Source organism: Aptenodytes patagonicus, chromosome W (genome assembly GCF_965638725.1).
Source record: "Aptenodytes patagonicus chromosome W, bAptPat1.pri.cur, whole genome shotgun sequence".
NCBI lineage: Eukaryota > Metazoa > Chordata > Aves > Sphenisciformes > Spheniscidae > Aptenodytes > Aptenodytes patagonicus.
This window is the reverse complement of record NC_134981.1, coordinates 2,920,388-2,941,567: the sequence shown is the minus strand read 5'-3', so window position 1 is coordinate 2,941,567 and position 21,180 is coordinate 2,920,388. Positions and strand designations below refer to the sequence as shown.

Genomic DNA, 21,180 nt, shown 5'->3' with positions numbered 1-21,180 from the left:
GACCAGTGTCTAATCTGGGACATCCCCGTGCAAGGTCACAGCCCTTGTCGTGCAGCTGGGTGGTCCCTGTAGGTCTCCTTGGCTTCAGAAGGACCTGGTGGTCCCCTCGGCGGGTGGCACGGGGCATTGGTCTGCACGCGGGTCTCATGGCAAAGAGGGGGTGCAGCAAAACGAGGCGTCGGGGGGTGTTTGGGAGCGGGGCAGGGGCTGGGCAGGAGAGGGTGTCCTTGCTCCTCTGAGATTCATACGCATCGGCAGGGAGACATGGTAGGTCGAAAGCTTCGATGAGCTGATCATCTGGGAAAAAACCCCAGTCGTTTCCTAACACTCCGTGCCTTTTGTTCAATTCTGTTTCTAAACGAATTAATTGCGGGTGAAAAAATTGCAGTGTTTTATCTAGAAAACTTGAAGTGCTTTGAGGGCTTTGAACCATCTTTTCCTAACTGGTGTGTCTGCAAGAGGTGGTCCCTTGCCCATGGCCACCCCTGCATGATGACATGCCACTGGAAAATGACATTTTGTCAGGAAAACCCCCAAAATACTGGGATCGTCCGTGCCTCTGGCTAAATCTGCATCCTCGTCCCCAGCAGATGTTGGTATTTGCCCGTTACGCCGTTGCCAGCAGTTGGGTGAGGGGTCTGCCGTGGTGCCAGCAGGTTGCTCTGCTGCTTTTCTTTTCTTTAAAAGCCAGCGCACCTTGATAAGAGATTCCTCCATCGCTCAGGGGAGCGTGTGTTAGCACAGAGCGGCTTTGAAATACAGGGTTATGCTCCTGAGATGCCGCAACTCACTGCTGTTGCTCACCTTGCTTGTGTTGGGTCCGCATTCATTTTTCCAGCTTCTCAATGCCAAGGATGTCATAAAGCCTTTTCATATTAATAGGGGGTGAAAAAAACCACAACTTAAATTTTATCATTCATATATTTTTTTATATATATATATATTTTTATCTATTCAGCTGTACTTTCAAAGAGGACCGTAGGACCCTATGTCTGTCTTGTAGCACGTGTTTGAATGGAGGAGTTCTTGGGTCTGTGAAACCACGACCTCCTGGAGGAGAAGAGCAAAGCTGGGAGGCTGCGAGCTGGCTTGTGCCTCTGAAGGTAGTAGCTGCTAAACTTGGACAGATGGGGAAGTGTTCTTGTGGCAGCTGGGTGCTGAGCGCATCCTTATGGAGGACACGGTGAGAGATGAAGTCAGCTCCTATTTTCCCACCGGCTCATCCCACCCCTGCGTTCAGCACCAGCAAAGCTGCCGGAGAAGCAGCGGGATGGCTGCCTGTGCCGAGTGGCTCTCGGCGGAGCCGGGCGCCTGAGCTGTGGTCGCAGGTGCTGCCAATGGATGGCAAATCCCCGCAGCTAAGGACACAGCTCGTCCATCTCGATGAGGATGCTCTCCTCCTTCCCCGAGCACGCTGGAGGAGAAACGAGCTGTGTCGTTAGCTGCTTGCGCACCCCAGGCTGAGCAATGCTGGAGCACCTCCCTTTATAAATGCACTGAAATGGTGTGGTTTGCTGCGTGAGGGGAAGGGGTTGGCAGCTCCCCGCGACCGCAGGGATGGAGCCAGCGGCATCCCCAGGCTGCTGCCAAGGTTTGCTGTGGGACCCCGAATTCAGGGGCAGTCCCACCCTCGCAGACAGTTTTTAAGGCTCTTTGCAAAACCGGACAGGGTGGCACCGCCTTGTTTGCCCAAGCAATTTTGGTCGTTATAAGCTGTGAAACTCCGTGGCACTCTCTGCTCTCAGCTGCTCGGCAGGGAGGGTTCATACCCTCGCGGGTATGAACTTTCCTTGCGATGCAGTTTAAATGGGCAGCCGGAGACATAGTGCACTGTTCAACCTTTGCCTTCTGCAAATTGCTCTGTAACGTTTTCAGACAGATTAAAATTAAAAAAAAAAACAACAAAGGGGAAAGGAAGAGTTACAGTTTTCTGTGTATTACAAATTGAAAAGGAAAAATTAACCATCTGAAAAATGCTGGTAATGATGCGTGCCTTTGGAGGGGATAACTAATGAGTCTCCGAAAGGTCACGGTTTTGCTCATGGTTAACCTTCAGCAAGCCAGTACATAGGCAGGGCATCGGCAGTGCTGGTATCAAATGAAGCCACCTCTTCTTTTCTTCCAGGAGCGGGACTGAGACCTGCTGAGGGATAACTGGGCAGCGCAGCGCGGGGAACTCGTCCAGCAAGCTGTAAAGATCAGGTGGCACTTGGCTTCGCCAGCGAAAGGCATACAAGGGGAAGGTGTTGGAACTGCAAACGTGGAAACTTACTGCACTGAATGCAGCCGATAAAGCGAGTTTTGGTCCGCAAAATGTTTGCTGCCGTCAAGATTTCTATCTGCTGACGGGGAAGATGGGGTCTGCCCGTACCGAAAGGGGAGCGACGAGAAGGGCGAAGCTTTGCTGACCACTGGGGAGCCTGGCCGGTGCCTGGATGTGCTTCGCTGGTGGGGAAAACGCTGTCAAAACTTGTGGGCAGGGACGGTTTGGGGCAGTGGAGGGGCCATGGGGCTGCTCTGGGCTCTGCCCCGCGGCGGGGCCGGCCGGCTGCCCCAGCACTAAGACGCCGGGGACGTGGGGCCGGGTGTCCAGCTGCACCGCCAGACCCACACTTCGGCATTGTCTCGGGGACATCGGAGAAGAACAACAAAAAAGTGGCTGAAAAATGTAGCAGCACTGATCTTTTAGTCTCAAGAAAAATATCCTTTCTGTTTTGCTAGAGATCTCTGGGCTGTGTTTATCCACACTGCTTGGAAAGTCTCTTCTACCCCTTGATTTCTCACCCAGTTTAAAACATTTTATTTGTGTGTGTGTGTGTTCGCATCTATTTTCACTGCATCTGCTTGTCATCTTGAAGTGATGGGCTCAGAGGGAACCCCCCTGAGCAGCTGTAAGTAATAATGAGGTGCTTGATTTCAAACCACATTTGCCATCTGGAAGCCCTTCGACTCTCCCAGCTTTTCAAGTGACGAAGAGGAAAAAGCCAAAAGAGGACGGAGCCCGCGATGGCAGAGAAGTGCGACTGTATCGCCAGCATGTACGGGTATGACCTGGGCTGTCGCTTCATTAATTTTCGCCCCTTGGGCTTCGGGGCCAATGGGCTGGTGCTGTCAGCCCTCGACAGCAAGAGTTGCCGCAAAGTGGCGGTGAAGAAGATCACCATCAGCGATGCGCGGAGCATGAAGCACGCTTTCCGGGAGATCAAAATCATCCGCCGCCTGGACCACGATAACATCGTGAAGGTGTACGAGGTGTTGGGGCCGAAGGGGACCAACCTGCGCGGGGATTTTTTCAAGTTTAACATGGTGTACATCGTCCAGGAGTACATGGAGACGGATCTGGCGCGGCTGCTGGAGCAGGGGAAGCTTGCCGAGGAGCACGCCAAGCTCTTCATGTACCAGCTGCTGCGGGCGCTGAAGTACATCCACTCGGCCAACGTCCTCCACCGTGATCTCAAGCCGGCCAATATTTTCATCAGCACAGAGGACCTGGTGCTGAAGATCGGCGACTTTGGGCTGGCCAGAATCGTGGATCAGCATTACTCGCACAAGGTAGGCAATGCCAAATTGCTGAGGCCGGTGCTGGCTCGGCAAGCTGCCGGCCGGCACGGGGAGGCGTTGAACGTGTGTAGGGTGAAGTGGTCGGACCGTAGTGGGTCTTCTCGGGAGAAACTGGTCCTTGAGCCTGTTTGGGCAGCTGTAAGCCCTGCTGGGGTGGTCGCCCTCCCTGCCCCAAGCCACGACGTGTTTCCCGGGCATAGCCCACGGGTTGAGCTCTGCCAAGCATGCCCTAGGGTTCTCCAGTGCTGCTTCAACAGGAAAGGTTCAAGTGCCATTCAGGTGTTTTTCATTGCTTTATATCACATATATCAAATACATACTCATGTATTTTATTCCATCCCAGCAATGGACTGTGGGAAGGCGTGCGTTTGCTCGCTTTACTTAAATGACTAAGCTCTGTGCTGCTTGCTTTGCTGCTTTTATAAAACACGAGCTGCCATTCATTCCCACAGTGGAAACACGTGGAAAGCGTACCTGGCTCGTCCGCAGCCACTCTGCTTGTCTTTGTCCTCACTTCTGTTTGGTATTGTAAGGTAAGATAAGATAAAAATCTATTTTCTTGAGCTGGATGTTTGTGTGGACGAGTTCAGTGTCCCCCATGGACCCACCGTTGCGCCTGTGCCGAGGTTTAAATGCGTTTTGCGTTTGCCAGTGGGTTTCTGCCCAGCGCGGCTCTTATTTGGGCACCGTTGCTTTGCGCAGGGAGGCAGGGAAGGGGAGAGGGAAAAGGGTGGCGAAAAGACAATCTCGTGATCCTGAAGGTGAGCCCTGATCTATTCTGGTTTCGAGTTTGGGGTGAAAGAAAGCCTGGGGAAAAGGAAGAAGGTTGCAAGGGACATCGGGGAGTGAGTGCGGGGTCCTTGTCACTGCTGCCTGCCCCTCCTGTGCTCCCTTCCTCACCGGTTATTTATTACCCAGCTCAGGAAGAGGCTCCCGGCTTTTTAAGTGTCTGTTGTTTGGGTTGGTTGTTTTTTTTTAAAGTCAGGTGCATTCAGAGGCTTTTCCCAAGGGAGGGTAACTCCCAGAGAAAACCCCTGCAAATAAGGCAGCACGACGTGAACGCAGAAAGTCACTGATTTAAGGAGCGTCATCATGTCAGAGACTGCAGGATCAGGGTAGGAGTCGTCTGTCTGTGTCTGCTGCAGAATTATTGTTATTTCTAAGCAATTCTCTGTCGCCTCAATAACAGCCAGTGCAGTGGGAAAGAGCTGTCAGGAGGATGGCCAAGGCTGCAGCTTCATGGTAGGACATAACTTTGCAAGATGCCATTGCACAAGCATCCTCCGATTCCTCCCAGGGGTGGGAGGCTGGAGCATCAGTGCAAAAAAACGGCAGATCCCCACTGTGCAGCGAGACCTGGATACCGCTCCAGAGCAGAGCCGAAAATAGCAGCGCTGTGGTGAGCATTCAGCACCACAAATAATGTCAGTTATTTGTAAATTCTGGCGATGGGGAGTTCTGTGTTTGCCGAAGCCAGGTGACGGGCACTGCAAAGGCAGAGATACGACAGGAGGGCTTGGATGGGACTTGGGTCAGTCCTGCCTTTGATTTCCAGCTCTTCTCAGGTGACTCGGAAAAATCAATTACTTTCCGTATTTCTCTTCTGACCTCCACTTTCCTCAAGGGCTCATACAGATTTATAAGCTCCTTGGTCTGTGCTCTCGCAGAAAGCATCAGCAAGAGGGAGAGGACCAGAGCACCACCGTGTCTGAAGCTGCTGAGCCTCCACCCCGCTGCTGACCAGCATTGAGCGGAACGAGGATCCTTACGCCCCAAATTTTGGTGCTGCCAGCAGGTGCTAATGCAGAGCTGCCCAAAAGCAGATGAAATCCTGCTCCCTGGGTAAATAATTGCTGAAAAGACCCAGTAGATCCAAACCTCTGAAGGCAGCGCAGAGCTACAGCTCTAGAATAATACTTTGCTTGCAAGCCTTTGCAGTGAGGAAGGGTTGTCTTGGACTTTTGTCGCTTGGACTTTTTTTCCTTTATGATAGTTTGTATCTGGAATGTGCTTAGACTGATGGCTGGGTTCTGCTAACATAAAAAATTGCAGGTTGCGTGTTGTCATCCATCTGAAAGGTCACAGCTCTTGTGACCCGATGTTTCTCAAATCCCAAACCATCCTGCTGAGTGTTAAAATGGCAAATAATAACTGCGGTAGATTGTGAGCAGAGTTTTAAACACGGTTTAGAAATACATATACCACCTAAATAATAGTTCTTACTTGGCAATGTGTCTTGTTTACATGACTTGCAGCAGGCAACCATTTAATTAGGATAATTTGGTGGGAAAGGGAGAGCTCTCCTACTCTGGGAGATGCCCTGGACCGCAGCGGGGTACTGGCCTTCGCCAGCTTTGAAGCAGAGCAGCTTCGCCTGCGTTTTTCCCACCATTTGGCCGGTGTTCGCTGCTCAAATCCCTTTCTCCATGTGGTAAGAGCAGCGTGGGGGCATCTGTTCATTTGAAACTTCCCAGTAGTAGATGAGGTGAATTTCAAGCTGCCAAGGTCATGACCGGATCTGGGTCTGTACCTTCACAGGCTGCTTAGACGCGACAGCGCATACCCCTCTCTCTGTCACCCTGTCCCTTCCCTGATGCTCTCGGCATCCAGCCGCGCAGGCTCCTTTCTCTTCCTTCTTACTACTCTTTTTATCCTCGGGAGTCACTAATCCTGCTGTTTATCCCTCTAGAACATCTCCACATTAATCCCTTTTTACCTGGTTGCCGCTGTTTGTGGTCTGAACGCTTTGCTGTGCGACTTGGCGCCCAAACGGTGAGCGGAGGAGCGCTGGAGATGAAGATAAGGCCTCCATGAGGTCCTTATCCTTATGCAAAACAGTCAAAGCTGAGCATTTCCCTTTTCATAAACCACCTCCTTATTGAATGCAGGCATCTCGCCTTCACCATCGGAGCGCTCTGCAATGCCCCCTCCACCTGCAGCCTCGTGGTCCTGCCTGCCCCACACCTCGCTGCCTTCCCCCCATGGTCCAGCCCCTGCCTGCATTTCTTCAGAGGCTGCCTGGGTGTGTGTAGGTGCCCATCTACCTGTCCATCCTCACTCTTAGGCCCTAATAAATATCTTTGGCTCCAAAAGAGAGTCCAGATGTGATCTGCCCCAAGTTTGGAGGGGAAGGAGATGTAAAAGTGAGATGCTGTCCTCCCTTGAGCTCGTGGTGGGCAGGAGGGATGGGAGAGCAGGGAGATAGCAAAGTCAAGCATTAAAAATTGGGATAAATACTAATGAATGGCTAGACTTAAAAATAATAAAAGTTTCAGAGGGCAGACTCAGCCCCGGCCATGCATCCCACGTGGCGTGTTGCCTGGTCAGAGAGGAGCCGTTGGGTTGGGTGGTCCTGCCTGAGAAGACAACAGAAATGCCTGTTGTATGAAGATACGGAGACTTGCTGAATCTCTTTACTCGGGTGACAAGACAGCGAAATGGGATGCTCCTTAGCCTGCCCATGTTGTACAAGATAGATTACCTTGTCTTGGGGCTCTGCCTGGTGCCCCAAAGCGCTTGGGGGCATCTGCATGGGCCTGCCAGGGGACCCTCTCTCCCTTTGCCTATTGGCAACATTAATTACAGAATTAATTGGCAGAAATTCCATGCTAAGGAGGGTGCAGCAGCCCTTTTAGGGGGAGTTCTTGTGGTAAATAGTTTCCAGAACATCTTCAAACCTTTGAAGTCCTCCCTTCGTTTTGTACTTGCTAATCAGTGCAAACATAATAGCTTCCAGTTCATCCAGTAAAATAATAAAATTCCCAGGTGGGTCATCATGAGGAGGCCTTCAAAGGAGATGAGGATGTGGGATGTTGCTCCATAGTCGCCCTGGAGGGGACCACCCTCCACGTTCAGCACTTGGGCAGCTGCCCATGGCCCCGTGCAGCCAGCGCCGAGCCTTCCTGCTGTGACCCCGACTCGGTTATTCTCCTTCTCTGTCCTCTGATGAAGCACGTAATAGTCTGTGGTCCTGAAATAAATGCGCTCTGTCATCCCAAAACGATGAGAACACACGTCACGTTGCTGGAGCCATGCACAACGGCAGTTTTATTATTTTATTATGGAGCAACATTCCTGCAAACCCGGCGTCTTTCCCAGCCTCTCCTAGAACTGCCCTACCTGCCTTTTAAAAAAATAAGCTTAAAAAACATGCTCTGAAGAGGCAGCAGTCTGCTGCTGCACCAGGATTATTCCGAAAGCTTGGGGTTGTTGCTATTTTGAGTCCCCTCTTGGCACTGCAGCCGCCTGCACCAGGAGCCGACCCGGCTCCCGCGGGTGCAGCAGCAGGAATCCCGTTCGTGGCTGGGGACGGAGGTGCGGATACGCGGGCTGTGTCTGGATCCTGCTGGAGTTCCAGTTCACGGGCACCTGGTCTGCACCGCTGTGGCTTTTTGAGTGCAGAAAGATGGATTTTGGTGTGAAATACGCTCAGGAGAGGCTTTGGGCTGTGGCGTCAGGGGCTGCTTGGTTTGCAGTAGGTGGGATCCTGAATTTCGGCGTCTGCCTCAAGGAGACCTGCCCTTGGTCCCTCGAGCTCCAAGGAGGAGCTCCGGGCTTGGGCGATGGATGTTGCAGAGCACCGGCTGGTCTTGCTGTGCTCCCCATGTGCTGCCATGCCGTGCCAGCTTCCCTCGGCGTGCTCGGGATGCAGGCGGTCCAGTGTGCCGTGACCAGTGTGACACCGGGATGCAGCAGCACCCGCACCCATCCGAAATTCTCCTCCTGCTGTTACAAGCAGCGCACAAAATCCGTGTTGTGTAAAGGTTAGAAAAAGCATTCATTTTTCTTTGCTTTTCAGTTTCCTTGCTGTGCTGTTTGATACGACTTGATGCTTATCCTACCTGTAGTGAATTCATCACCTTTACAGATTGCCTGAGCTGTTCCTGGACATGCCGCAGGAGCAGAGGAGAAGCAGGGAAATGGTACTTGAAAACTGCAAAAAAAAAAAAAAAAATAGCACGGGCGGGCTTGAGAGCAAGCCTTGGACTTGAAACTATTTCTGTTTTAAAATTAACTCCATTATATCAGTTTTTAAAGAGACTCCAGTGGTTCTTCAGTTCAGAAAGGGCTGTGCTGAATCCACAGAATATTGTCATGAAGATGTATGTTCCATCTTAATTAGAACTAATTAGTATGCTTCTGCTCTTGGTCTTTCTGTCTGGTTGAATCTACGTAAATGGTGACATCCTTGTGCTAAAGCCTATGCCTTGCGTAGGTGGTGGCTGGAAGTGCTCGGGCTCTCCATTCTGGCACGGCTGCTGCCCTCGTGTAAGTCTTGGCACCACGGGTAAGAGCTGAGCCTGTACCTAACCCAGGTGTAAGTGGATCCTTAGCCAAGCATCCTGCGGCTGTGCCGGCGACTGCATGATCCCGGCTCCCAGAGCTGTGGTGATATTTCTCCATAGGACTTGATAGTCCACAGGACTGTAGTTACTTCCTCCAGGTGGTAGGACAGGAACTTAGGTATTTTGTAAAAATAAAGATCTAGCCCATGTTTTTAGCCACCGTGGAGGCAGAGCAGACATCAGTGTTGGGGCTGTACAAGCCGCTCAGGACTGGGGTGCCATGCTGCCCAGCCGGGGGGCACTCCCAGCCGCTCGGGCCAGGTCGGAAAAGTCTTGATTTTCAAACCTCCCATCAGCCCTTCCCAGTATTTTCCCCCTGAGAAAGAGGAGGGATAACCCAGAGCCCAGCAGCGGAATGCCGTGGGAAGCAAGGGGGGGGTCCAACTGTACGGTCCACGAGTCGGTGGGATGGAGGGAAGCTGTAGGTTGCTCCTCTCCACGGGTCCTTCCTGGGCTTGGTGGTGGGTGACCCAATGGTCTGGGTTATTCAGCAGATGAAAGCAGGGAGACGACAGTCAAATACCCAGTGATGGGTAACAGAAGAGGGAAGCACAATGAGAAGCACTGCTGATTAATTACCACCAGTAACCTCACGCGGCAGGGGAGGGGTTGAAGACGTGTCCAAAATATTTGGTGAGTTTTTGCAGGGAATTTTCTCCGATGCATGAGAGGTGCCTGGGAAGAAAAGGTTTGGCTTGTTGCAACATATAGATATTTGCAGTGTATTGCTCATACATTTTGCATGGTGCACACACCCTCAAGAACTCAAATCCATCTTGCTGTCAGAGAGGAGAAATGTATGAACCGAGCGTTAAATCTGTAAGGAGAGTGGCATTCCTGTGCTGGGAAAGGGAGGAAATTGCTCCAGCCAGGAATTGCCCTGGGTCACTATCCCCAAAGTTTATTTTCTTAGGATTTTTCCAATAAATACCAACGTCTCCATTGTTGGGAATAATTGCAGTAGCTGAAAAGCAGCGGTCTGATCGGATAATGTCTGGGGGCTTTTGTGCCAGTTCTGATTCAGCAAGCATTAGCAAAAATATAACAGCATTAAATGAAACTTCTCAGCTAATCAGTCTCCATTACGACTTCTCTTGAGGAGACCAAAATTGAAAAGTTCTTTTAAAAGCAAACCCTTTATGATTGAAAGCTTGACGACTTGCACGTTCGGAAATTGGAACAAAAACCTGCATTGGGTTATAAATATAGGAGGGGCGTTATAAACCTCATATTGTTTGTGACGGCACACTGCTCTCGCATTTACGCTGAGAGATGTGTCCTGTAACATCCTAGGAGATGTTACAGAGCATAACTGCATCCGCAGTTATATCGCAACTGAAAACAGTTTATGAAACTATATCAGTTGGGGTGGAGTTTTCAACTGAGTTTTTACGTGAGCTGTATTCATGCTGTCATTGCATTTTGATACTCTCCAAATGCTTCATGGCATTTAAATGCAATTCAACTTTATAATTTCATTTTATTTTGTCTTTTCTACTGTGTTTCAATCTACCGCGTTCTGTTAATGCGTTATATTTAATATAGAAAATACCACTTATGAATATTCCAACATTATCCTCATGAAATAACCGTTCATGTCCAACCCCGGCGTGGCACCCACGCATCCGGAGCTTGGCCGGAGGGCGAAGCCGGGAGCGCTGGGACGTCCCTTACGGTGCCAGCGTTATTTGCAGGATTGAACGCATCCCCTTGATTTCAGCGGGAGCTGCTGAGCGCTTGGCACTTGTGTTAAATCTCCTGGGTAAGTTCAGGAACGGGAGGGCCGTGGTCCAAAGAGACGACGGCGCTCGGTCTTTGTCCCATGGGCTGCTGCTGAGGGCTTCTCCTTTAAAACCAGGTCAAGCATCCCCGCCGACCAGCCTGACTGTAAGCAAAGTAGGACGGAGGACGAGGACCTGCCCCACGCCACTCGGCTGCCAGAGGCGATGCTGGGGCCCCAGCGGCTGGGTGGCGAGGGAGGGAGGCGATTTATTAGGCAGGACTCAGGCTCAGCGCAGAAAGGGCAGGGTTTCCTAGCTCTTCATCAGCTAGCTAATCCCTGAAAGGGCTTTCCCACTTATCCCGTGGTGCCTTATTTTCAAGAGTCTTGGCTAGAAGCCCTTGCGGGGCTGTGTTACCCGCTCGGCGACGCTTTAAGACATGTGCTGGTCCAGGAGACTTTCCTTCCAGGCGGCAGTGATTTTCCTCCATAAATGTGTTTTTCTGCCGGTCCCCTTGTTCTTCTCTTTATGACAAGATCCCACATCTCACCCCTGTAAGATTCCGCATGGGCTCGTCCGCAGTTCCCAGCGCATGCCCCAAACCGAAGCGGGGTTCACTGCAGCAGCATCCCGAGGGTGCAGGCGGGGCGAACTCGCCTGGCATCTGTGAGAGGCCGGATCCTGCTGAGCGCTGCCCGCTTGGGAGCCCCGTGTGCTCCCCGTGCCACCTCTGCTCCGGTCTCGTGTGTCCCCCGGTGCTCGCCGTGGGTTTGTGCCCAGCCAGGGCTGACCCACGGGCAGCTGCTCTTGCGTGGGCTCCCCAGGGAGCTCCTGCCCTTCAAAAATTCAATTTCAGCATCAGTGCTGGGAGTTGGATCTGTGGGAATTCAGCGCCACGTAGCTTGCTGTTACCAGCGGTTTAGGTAGCTATGGAGGGACTATAGACATATGCTTAACTAGAGGTGGAATCGGGAGAAGATTGCAGACTGGTAACTTCTGGAAATCCAAGCACTGTGCTTGCGGGTACTGAGCTGGGAAAGGCTTCCTTCACGCACCGGTGGGTTATAGCTGGGACCCAGCAAAGTACTTAAATAATGTGCTTAACTTCCAAAATGTCTCAGATGGTCAAATTGGGATTTATATAATACATCTAAGTCTTCTAATAGTGACCTGAAATAACTTTTGCAGGTGTGATCTGCAAATCTGAGCTATTAAAGCCATTTGTCCTTTGCAGAAGACGCTTCAATACCACACTGACAAACAGCAGATAAGTTTTTGGGGAGCGGCAAGTGCTTTACCTCCTGGAGCACCGAAGCATCTCTGTTTCTAGTGGTGTATGTCTCACCTCTTTGCTTCCTGCAAGATATACAACCGCAGCCTGCCACAGATGCAGCACAAGCGCGGTGGGCAGGTTTCTCTGCAGGATCCGATGGTGGGGCCGCGGCGGGCAGTGAGGGCTGACCGGGGAGGAGCGGAGGAGCTCTCTTGCAAGGTTGCTGACGTCTCTGTCTCTGCTTTTTCAGGGTTACCTTTCCGAAGGCTTAGTAACAAAATGGTATCGCTCCCCCCGCCTCCTCCTCTCACCAAACAACTACACCAAAGCCATCGATATGTGGGCGGCCGGCTGCATCCTGGCCGAGATGCTGACGGGAAGGATGCTCTTCGCTGGTAGGTTTCTGGCTTCCGTTGATTCATTTTTTTTCTCCTTCCCTCCTTCCTCGCTACCCAATTCGAAGGCTTTTTAGCATGGCAGAGGGAATTCCCCTCTCCTTGCCAGCCAAGGCAACGCTTGTAGCATTGCTACAGGGATCCTGTGGTTGGTTATTAGACACGAGAGCTGTCTCGAGAACAAACTTCACTTGCACAACCTCTGCTATTAGAGGGACCCTTGGTCGGTGCAAACTTCCCTGATACAGGCAGGTCCCTGGGGACAGAGAAGAGTTACCGTCTTGATTTGCACTCAGCCTTCTTGTGCTTGGGAAGGACACGTGGTGGTATGGGTGTGATGGCACCCGGTGGGAAGCCAACGGCCGTTGGGGTGCCCGAGGCTGGCCAGGGTCGGCGATGCCTCTGTGCCGAGCCTTGCCGGGCAGGGACGGTCTGCTGCCAAAAGCAAAACCCGAAACAAAGAACAGTTCTGATGAAACAACAAAACCTTTTTCTGTTTCTGGGTTTCCAACAGAAAATAAGAGCTTTTTGTTGGGAGGGAGGATGCTAAAAAAATATCATAGGGTGGAGTATAAGGGCAAGAGATAAAGTGGCCCTGTCCCAAGAGGTTTGTACTCTATGCCATGGATTTGAATTGTGATTGGTGTCTTCAAGGTATTTCTTTTCTTTGAGGGAAGACATTTGAATGCCACTACCCATTTTCAGCCATTTTCAGCATTCCTATAAGCGGGTATTGGAGTTGTAAAAGTGCAGTGCAAGGAAAAGGAGACAAAAAAAAGCACCGGCAAGGAGCGCATAATTATCAGTGCAGCATTTGAAGCTCAACTCTGATGTTCTTGAGAAGCAAATCTTTATTTAATACAATTCCACAAATGCTACTGTCAGGAGCAAAGCTCTGCTTCCCAAGCTGGGACATGGAGCCGCTCCTTCAGGAATGAAGCAGCCGCTCTCTGCCTGTTGAACAAGCCGCCTCCCTGCCCAAGGTCTGCAGCAGTGCTCCTCCTTGGTTGTCTCTCCATCGCCCATTAGCGTTTTGAATGACAAGGTTTGACGCATTTCGTGAGCAGCTGTTCGCAGTTTTGTGTAAATAAATAATTAGACCCATTAATAATGGAGAAGGACATTTTCTTCACAAATATTTCAGTGCACCGCAGAGCTCCGCAGCCGGTGTTTGATTGTAGCTGCTCTGTCGCTCCCGCTTGCAGCTTCCATATTTCTTTTGTGAAAGCTGAAAATTAAGCAGTCGGTATCATTTTGAAGAGATCATTAAAATTGCCTCCCTCTCCTTCCTTCCTCTTGTCCCCAGTCTTCCCTCCCCAAAATTTTCAAGTCCAGGGACTTCAGCTCTGAAAATTATGCATCAGACCTGGCTGCTCCTGCTGCCTCCTCGGGATACATTCCAGGAGCGGGGACATCTCCACATGCCACTTGTCCCTACAGGCGCAGGGCATTTTCTGGTCTCGCTGGGAGATGCTGCACATGAGTGAGCTCCCAAGGCAGCTCTGCCAGCCGCCTCCCCTTGCCGAGCTGTGGTTTGCACCATGGAAGAGTCTCCGAGCTTTTTGGGTGGAAACAAACTGGACGATGCCTTTCCAGGGCAGAGCTAAGGCTCTGCCAGTCCAGGGCACCGGACCCGAACTAGCCCCAGGTAAACCAGAGCAGCAGAAGCAAACCCCAGCACAGATGGCAGGGTCCTGGTCTTGCAGGAGTTGCACCAGACCAGAGCAATGCGCCGCCTCGTATTAAACTGGGTGTAGCTGGAGCCCCAGGGAAATCCTTTTGGGCTCTTAAGTCAGTCTCTCTTTTCCTATACTTGCTCCTCATGTCAAACAGCAAAACAAGACTGGCTCGTCCAGGTCCTTCTCTGGCCGTCCCCATCAGAGCACCCAAGCACTCATCTTTATCCTGGTTTTCCAAACTGTGCTTGACCCCTCTCTCAGCCCCAGCTTGGTTTTCGTGCTGTTTCTGGACCCCAGGGGTAGAAGCTACCTTGGCTGACACCAGCCATCTACTGCCTAGGTGTCCGAGCTGGTCCCTAAAGCTCCCTTCATGGTCAAGGCAGAGGCAAAGGCAGCTCCAGGATGTGCTTCATCTGGCCTCTGTTAGCTGTCTGCCTTCAGCTGAGATTGTGCCTTAGAAATATTTATTTTTCCACTACTGCTCACAAAGAGCATCTGGAGAATGAGCTGAAGTGCCCATGCTGGTGTTGCATGTGGCTACAGGTGAGATCAGTCCTGTCCCGGCTGCCTGGGCAAGATGCCCCAGAGCAGCCATACAGGAACCTGCTTTGCAGGTTGGTTCCTGAGTGTCCACAGCAGGTTCGAGATCAGGAGATGGGATTTGGCAGACCATAGACTGGGTTCAGCCAGACAAGTGCTGCGAGCACCCCTGCTTCTCTGCTCTCCAGCCCTGTGCAATCGCTTAATAAGCTCCCAGATGATGGCAGGATACTTAGTTAATGGGGGGCGGATCAAAACTGAAGCTCAAAATACATATTCCTTTTGGGTTGCTTTAAAAATAGTCTGTAGAGTTGTTACGAGAATGTCCTGGCCCCGTGCACCGTTTTCCTGGCCTCCTCCTATACCAGTAAATAAAGAAGAGCCAGGGTGGGAGCTGGCAGTGGGGCAGGGTGCCCGTGGTGTCCCATGCCAAGTACCATCTTTCATCTGCTGGCGTCCAAAGAGGAGGAGAATAAAACCCAACCACTCAGAATAGCTAAAACTGGCAAACACTTGCATGGCAGCGTGGGTTCATCTTTGCTTTTGCTTTTCTCCTCTGTGCTTGGGAGAAGGAGTTTGCCCCCGGCCAGCCGCAGCCCCCATCACTGCAGGATGAGACCCAGAAGGAGACTGGGTCACCAACAAACACCCCGTGGGAAATAACAGCGATGTAGTTCCCAGAAAGTTGCAAACCTCCAGTAATTGCCTTACCCTGGATAAATTGTTTTTTGAGTACGCGTCAGCGGCACAATTTAAATTGGGTGCTTAGCATAAGTCAATATAATTAACTCAGTAGTCTATCTGGGGTGCTTAAGCAACGCAGTTAAATTAAGGTGATCGGTTATTAGGAATAGATGTCACTCGCTGCTTTCATTCTCCTACACAAGTTAACGAATACCCAGCAGAGAGGGACTCCCAGCCCCCTTGCCCTCCCCGCAGCCCCTTCTCTAGGCCGTGTGGTGGCAGGAGCAGCTTTGGGTTTGGCAGAGCCCCGGGAGGGCACAAGAAATTTGGCTAACCCAAAGCTCACAGGAGCGTAGCACGTCTCCAACAGCTAAAATCTGGTTTGCAGACCTTTGGAGAGCTCCCCACCATGAGCAGCATGGAAAACAGGGAAGAGCATCCGTAACTGAGCGGCTACAGCTCCCTCCGGTGACTTTTCCACCCTCTGCTGCCGAAGCGTATCTGAAAGCATCGCCAGCAGAAGCAAGAGAAAATAAGAGAAAGAAAAAAGCTGCCTGTCCTCGCAGGTCTCCGTGGGGATCGCCAGTGGGGCCGTGCCCGTGACCAAGAGCTAGGAGGTGGCACGGTGGCTTTTCCCATGGGATCAGCGCTTGCTCCTAGAGGAGTCGCTAGCAGGGCTTGGGTGCTCACGCGGGACTTGGCTGCAAGCCCGGGGAAGGGTTGCCTTTTCCAAGACACGATGCAGAGCTCCTCATTCTCTCCTCGGGTAACGACAGCACGTTGCGTTTATTCTGTCTGTAGTTCATGTTTTTCTTTTCAGGAATTAATGCCTCCGGAAGGTCCCTAGGAATTACATAAATAAAGGATAATGGTGGAGGATTGGGTTCCTGAGAGCCGTAATTCAACGCTTCCAGAGTTGCATTAGCAGCTTCTTTGTGTGACTGAACACGGTGCCTTTCGGCTGCCAGGGACCTTCAGTGAGCAGTGGCTGGAGCTGCACTGAGAGGAGAACAGCCACAACGCCTTTGTGACTTTTAATACCCTGTAATTTTGATCACGGTTTGGGAACTAGCATGACTAACAAGGTGTTTGTTTCCTGATGGTCATCTTTAGTTTCTCCTGGAGCCATGCTGTGAACCTCTAAATGACCTGAAATTAGTTTTCCTATAGGAAAGTGAATTCATTTGCCCGGGATTGATCTTAGGAGGGTGTCCCTCTGTCTTTTTTGCTTTTCCTGTTGCTCTATCTTCTTCTGAGGCTTTGTTCTGAGCAGACCTGTGGTGTGATGGTGACCAGCTGTGCTAATGTCAGTGTTGGTTTGGGGTTGTCTAAGTTCATTGCCGTGTCCTGGCTCAGAGCTCTGCCATTCGGGGTGAAAGTGGCCACGACTGCATTGAACCAAACCTTGTTGGAGTGATGAGGCCACGATGGATGGAGACCCTGTCCCAGCTTCAACGTTTGGACCTACCCTTGCCCAGTGGGTGTGTGTTTGGGGTCAGCTCCATGGATGTGAGTCTGGAAACCTCCTGCAGACCCACAGGGGAGCTCTGGGCTGGGAAGGGCAGCCCCTGTGAGGTGCCAGGGACCTCCAAAGGGATGGGGTTGCTTGAGGGCTTGATGCCAGCGATGGTCTCCACCATCCCCTACGAGCTGGCCTCTCCACCCTCCCTGCAGACTGATTAGAAGTGCTGTGCCATAAATGAGGTTCACTCCTCTTGCTGTGGATCAGCCAGGCGCTGCTTGCCAGTGAAGCAGCCTGAAATCCATGACTTGGACAGCAGGGACTTGGTAGCCCAAAAATCCCCGTTGGTTTGTCTGCCCCAGCCAGCTCGCTGTCTTAATAGATAGTCCTGCCTCTAATGACAGAATATTTATAACCGGCGTTTCTGGCAGACAGAAAATCAATAGTGGGACTCGGTATTTCTGCCAGGCTGCTTCTCTGTATACGCAGGAAGCTGGAAATCAGCCGCGGAGCTCTTGGTCACGTCCAATAGTGTGCTAAAGAATGGGATTAACGTTCATTAATGAGGCGGTTGGCTCCGCTCCGCTGGCACTGCTGCTTCTCTCCTCTCAATGACTGATCGCCAGTCCTGAGCGGGGGCTTAGGGATGTGTGGATAAATATGTCCTGAAGGAAAGGATTAAAAAATACATGATTGTTCGTAGCAGCTGTGGGGATCCTCACCATCAGAGCCTTGACTTGGTGCCCAGCAGCCAGGTGGGACCCGGTCAGAAAACCCCTTTCCCATCGGGAGAGAGCAGAGGTCAGGCACTTGCATTCATTTAAAGATGAAGCCTTTGGGACTCCTGGAGCTGGGTTCACGATCTTCTTGTTATCGCTGAGGTTGTGGCAGCACTTTTTGTCGCTGCTGCACAGAGGGGCTTTGCTTCTTGGTGTAGCACAGCACGTGGCGGGGACGTGTGGTGACAGCATCGGGCACTGCCCTGCCTGGCCGCAGCCGTGTGAGCCAGGATGCTTCATTTGGGGTTACGAACGAGCCCACCCATAGTGTTGCTTAAAGAGGGTCATCATTTTGAGGCCGTTAGATATCTGTCACCTTCCATCATGCAGGATGGACCCCACCGATGGGTAATAGCTCCCATGCCCCGTGATTTCAGTCGGGTACGGTTTCTGCGTCATAGCCATTTTAAATAGATGGCTAGGTTACTCGAAAAGCTGCACAGACAGCCTCAGGGTGATTACACCAGGAGGGCAAATTGTCTAGGTTAATGCTTTCACCCTTAGAAAGAGGTGACCCAGCTGGGAGTCCCACCGCATTTTCCTTGGAGCAAAGAGTGGTGGCTAATGCGGGGATGCATCAGCGTGGAGGGGCTGCCGGGAGATGCAGCGCTGCGGTGACGTGGCTGATAATACCACCACCACCCCACCCCCCGATTTAACTTCTGGGTCTCAACTCACTGCCTGTTTTCTACCCGTTTAGGGGGTCATGAGCTGGAACAGATGCAGCTTATTCTGGAGACGATCCCCGTTATCCACGAGGAAGACAAAGAGGAGTTGCTCAAAGTGATGCCCACGTTCATCAACAGCACCTGGGAAGTGAGGAAGCCGCTGCGCAAGCTACTCCCCGAAGTGGACAGTGAAGGTACCGTAGTGCCCGCTGGCTTCGGCAATGTCCTTCCCCTGGGACTTCCCCCGCCTGCCGTGTTTTCAGACCTATTTCCCCAGGGGGTCACAGGAATCGTCCTATAAGGCCAAGCACATGAATGCTGGTGAATGAGAGTTCAGATATCTGAGGGTCTGCAATGCTTGCTCCCGCCTGGAGCTCACGCGTCCCCACCGCTGTCCCCCCGGGTCCTGCTCGCCGTCCCACTGGGGAAGGCATGAGCTGCAGGACGGCACTCATGATGCAGTAGCTTTCTCGCAGGTAGCTCATACAGAAATAAGGGTGAAATAGTCTTCTGGGACTATTCCAAGACACTTTCAAGGTGCATCCCTGCCTTCCTGCGCCTCTTCTTGAGCTGTAAGTGAGGGTTCAGCCCAGAGGTTATTTTCAAGTCCCGTTCATTTTCTTGCTGCACTTTTTGCATGAGCGCAATTGTATAGTACAAGGAAATAAATGCTTTTACTTCACAAATACCTGAACTCTTTGAGGTGGTTGCTACAGGCAGAAACGTCCAGGTGCTCCGAGGCTTGGACATCACTCGCGTCGGGCTGTCGCAGCCTGCAATGCTCGAATACCACTTCAGCCACTTCCCTCCTTTGGCTAAAGCTTAAAAAAAAAAAAAAATCAGCAGTGTGTTGCTGCGAGGGGGCTGCGGGTTCCACAGGCTTTTGGACCTGAACTTTTGCCCGGAGCAGCTTTGTAGGCAGTGAGAGCTTGCAGGGCGGCGGCCGGAGTTGAGCAGTGTGGACCAGGGCACGCCAGCTCTTCCGAATTCCTTCCAAGGCTTAAACCGGGGCTGGTGGACCTGGCCACCGGCTTTTGGGAAGACGTCAAGACCAAGCCCGGCTTGTGTTCGCTGGCGTGACTCTTCATTATAAGGCATCCGCTATATGGGCTTGGCAATGTGATACCCGTCGGCCCAGGTTACCCAGGGACCGCGTCAGCCTCCGGCAAGCAGGAATGGATTTATTCCCTGTCGTCACTGTGGGAAGAAAGGTCACCTGCGCCCCTCACATAATTCATTGACATTTTTCTGCCTCTCTGACCCGTAATATATAACGCGTAATATATCGTTCCGCCATGCTTCCTGCCCGCAGTCAGTGACCTTATGAAGCTACTTAATTAGTCCAAGCAATGAAATAATCTCGTGGGAGACAATCGGATATTGGTTAATGTTTAAGCACTGAGGCAATAGGTATGGCCCGCCCTTTCTGCTGAGTGATTTTGCCCCTAAAGAAACTGTCCCATTCACACAATTACATCTTTAATGGGGATATTTCTGAAGGTACAATGCAAAAGTTGTAACTGAAGAAAGGCATATTCCTACTTGTATTATCTGAACTCCAAGGGACTCTTCATGCACCAAGAATCAACTGAATAAGCGACATCTTTAATGACAGGTTTTGATCTTTTCACATAACCTCAGTAAAAGGAATCATCAAGGAAATCACAACAAACCCTCTACATTTAGGTTTAATTCTAGTCACTTTAATTGCGCTTAATTTCTTCCTTCATCATCATAGAAAGAGTTCATGCTCCACAATCTTTCTAAAATAATTTTAGGCACTCAGAATTCTATAAATATTAATGGGCAAAATCATTTCATAGTGTTGGTCACGCCGAAGACTTTTAAAAATTGCACTTTAAATCTCATCCCGCTTCAGCTGCACATAAAGATGTGAAATCAGTTGTCTGAAACGCAGTGTGCTTGTCGAATGGATCCGAGAGCGTGGAATCAAATGCCGACACCGTCCAAAGGTCTTTTTGGGGTACGAGTTTAGCGTTCTGGCCCGGGATCGCAGCACCAGGTATAACACGTATATGCTGTCCTGTGGAGGTGTGATGCTCTCACAGTCATTTCTCCTGCCTCGCTCGATGACTTGACACCTGCGGGCTGCAGGATTGCTCCACTGCAAGCGCGCAGCTCCCCTGGGGGGTAAGACGGATGCAGCAAGGACAGAAGTGCCCGTTTTAGATGCACACGGGATGTGACCTTTAATTCCTTCCTTACTTCGAGGGGATTTGTTATGGGGGATTCACGAGGCTCATCCTGGAAAGGAAGCTGGTATTGCTTTTGAGGAATTAGTGAGCTTGTTTCTCTCTGCTTCACAGCTATTGATTTTCTGGAGAAAATACTGACGTTTAACCCTATGGATCGATTAACGGCTGAGATGGGTCTGCAGCATCCTTACATGAGTCCGTATTCCTGCCCCGAGGATGAACCAGTGTCTCAGCATCCGTTCCGGATTGAGGATGAGATTGATGATATTTTACTGATGGAAGCCAACCAGAGCCAGATGTCTAACTGGGACAGGTATGGTACCCAAGGCTGGGCCAGAGACCAGATACTGGCTTAAATTCTTTAGGCAGAACTTGGCTGGTGAGTCTCTGACCTGCTCTTGATTGGGTTCAGTCACACGTGTTCCAGACCCACGAAAGACACCTGCTTTTCCTTCTTTATGCCATATTGTAATTCTAGCCCAAGCTGGCACCTTGCTGAAGCCACCGAGAGGTTCGTCATTGATTTCCACAGGGAGCAGATGTTGAGTCTGCACGTTCCAGTTACTGAGTATCTTTCTGCTCTTGGTTTTATTCACAGCCTATATTGTCTTCATTTGAGTTACATCTGTTTAAGTGACGCTACGGTTCTTCCCTCTGTCCCTGTAATACAAGTTATAAGACAATGCAATTCTTGTACCTTTTGGGGACCGGGCCTGATTTGGAGCTCTATATTTATCACTTTTCAAGGTGCGTGAGCCCCAGAGGCCACAGATCTGGGGTCTCTTAAAAAAATCCTTAATTGTATTGACTTTTAAATGGTTTGCTGAAAGTTGTACAGGAAATTTAGAGCAGATCAA

General features: G+C 51.1%; 1 protein-coding gene across 3 annotated transcripts in view; it reads left to right on the top strand.

Moving 5' to 3' along the window:
• The window catches only part of LOC143172048 (mitogen-activated protein kinase 4-like), a 44,578-nt gene that overhangs the window by 18,617 nt on the left and 4,781 nt on the right, over positions 1 to 21,180 (top strand). Inside the window, exons 2-5 of one of the 3 annotated variants that reach the window (XM_076361266.1) lie at positions 2,126 to 3,552; positions 12,151 to 12,295; positions 18,140 to 18,301; positions 20,435 to 20,636. In XM_076361266.1, coding sequence (XP_076217381.1) covers positions 3,007 to 3,552; positions 12,151 to 12,295; positions 18,140 to 18,301; positions 20,435 to 20,636 — 1,055 coding nt within the window. In that variant the 5' untranslated portion in view covers positions 2,126 to 3,006. Of the gene's footprint in view, positions 1 to 2,125; positions 3,553 to 12,150; positions 12,296 to 15,999; positions 16,275 to 18,139; positions 18,302 to 20,434; positions 20,637 to 21,180 lie in introns of those variants that run through there. The other 2 variants (XM_076361267.1, XM_076361268.1) reach the window with 2 other exon arrangements.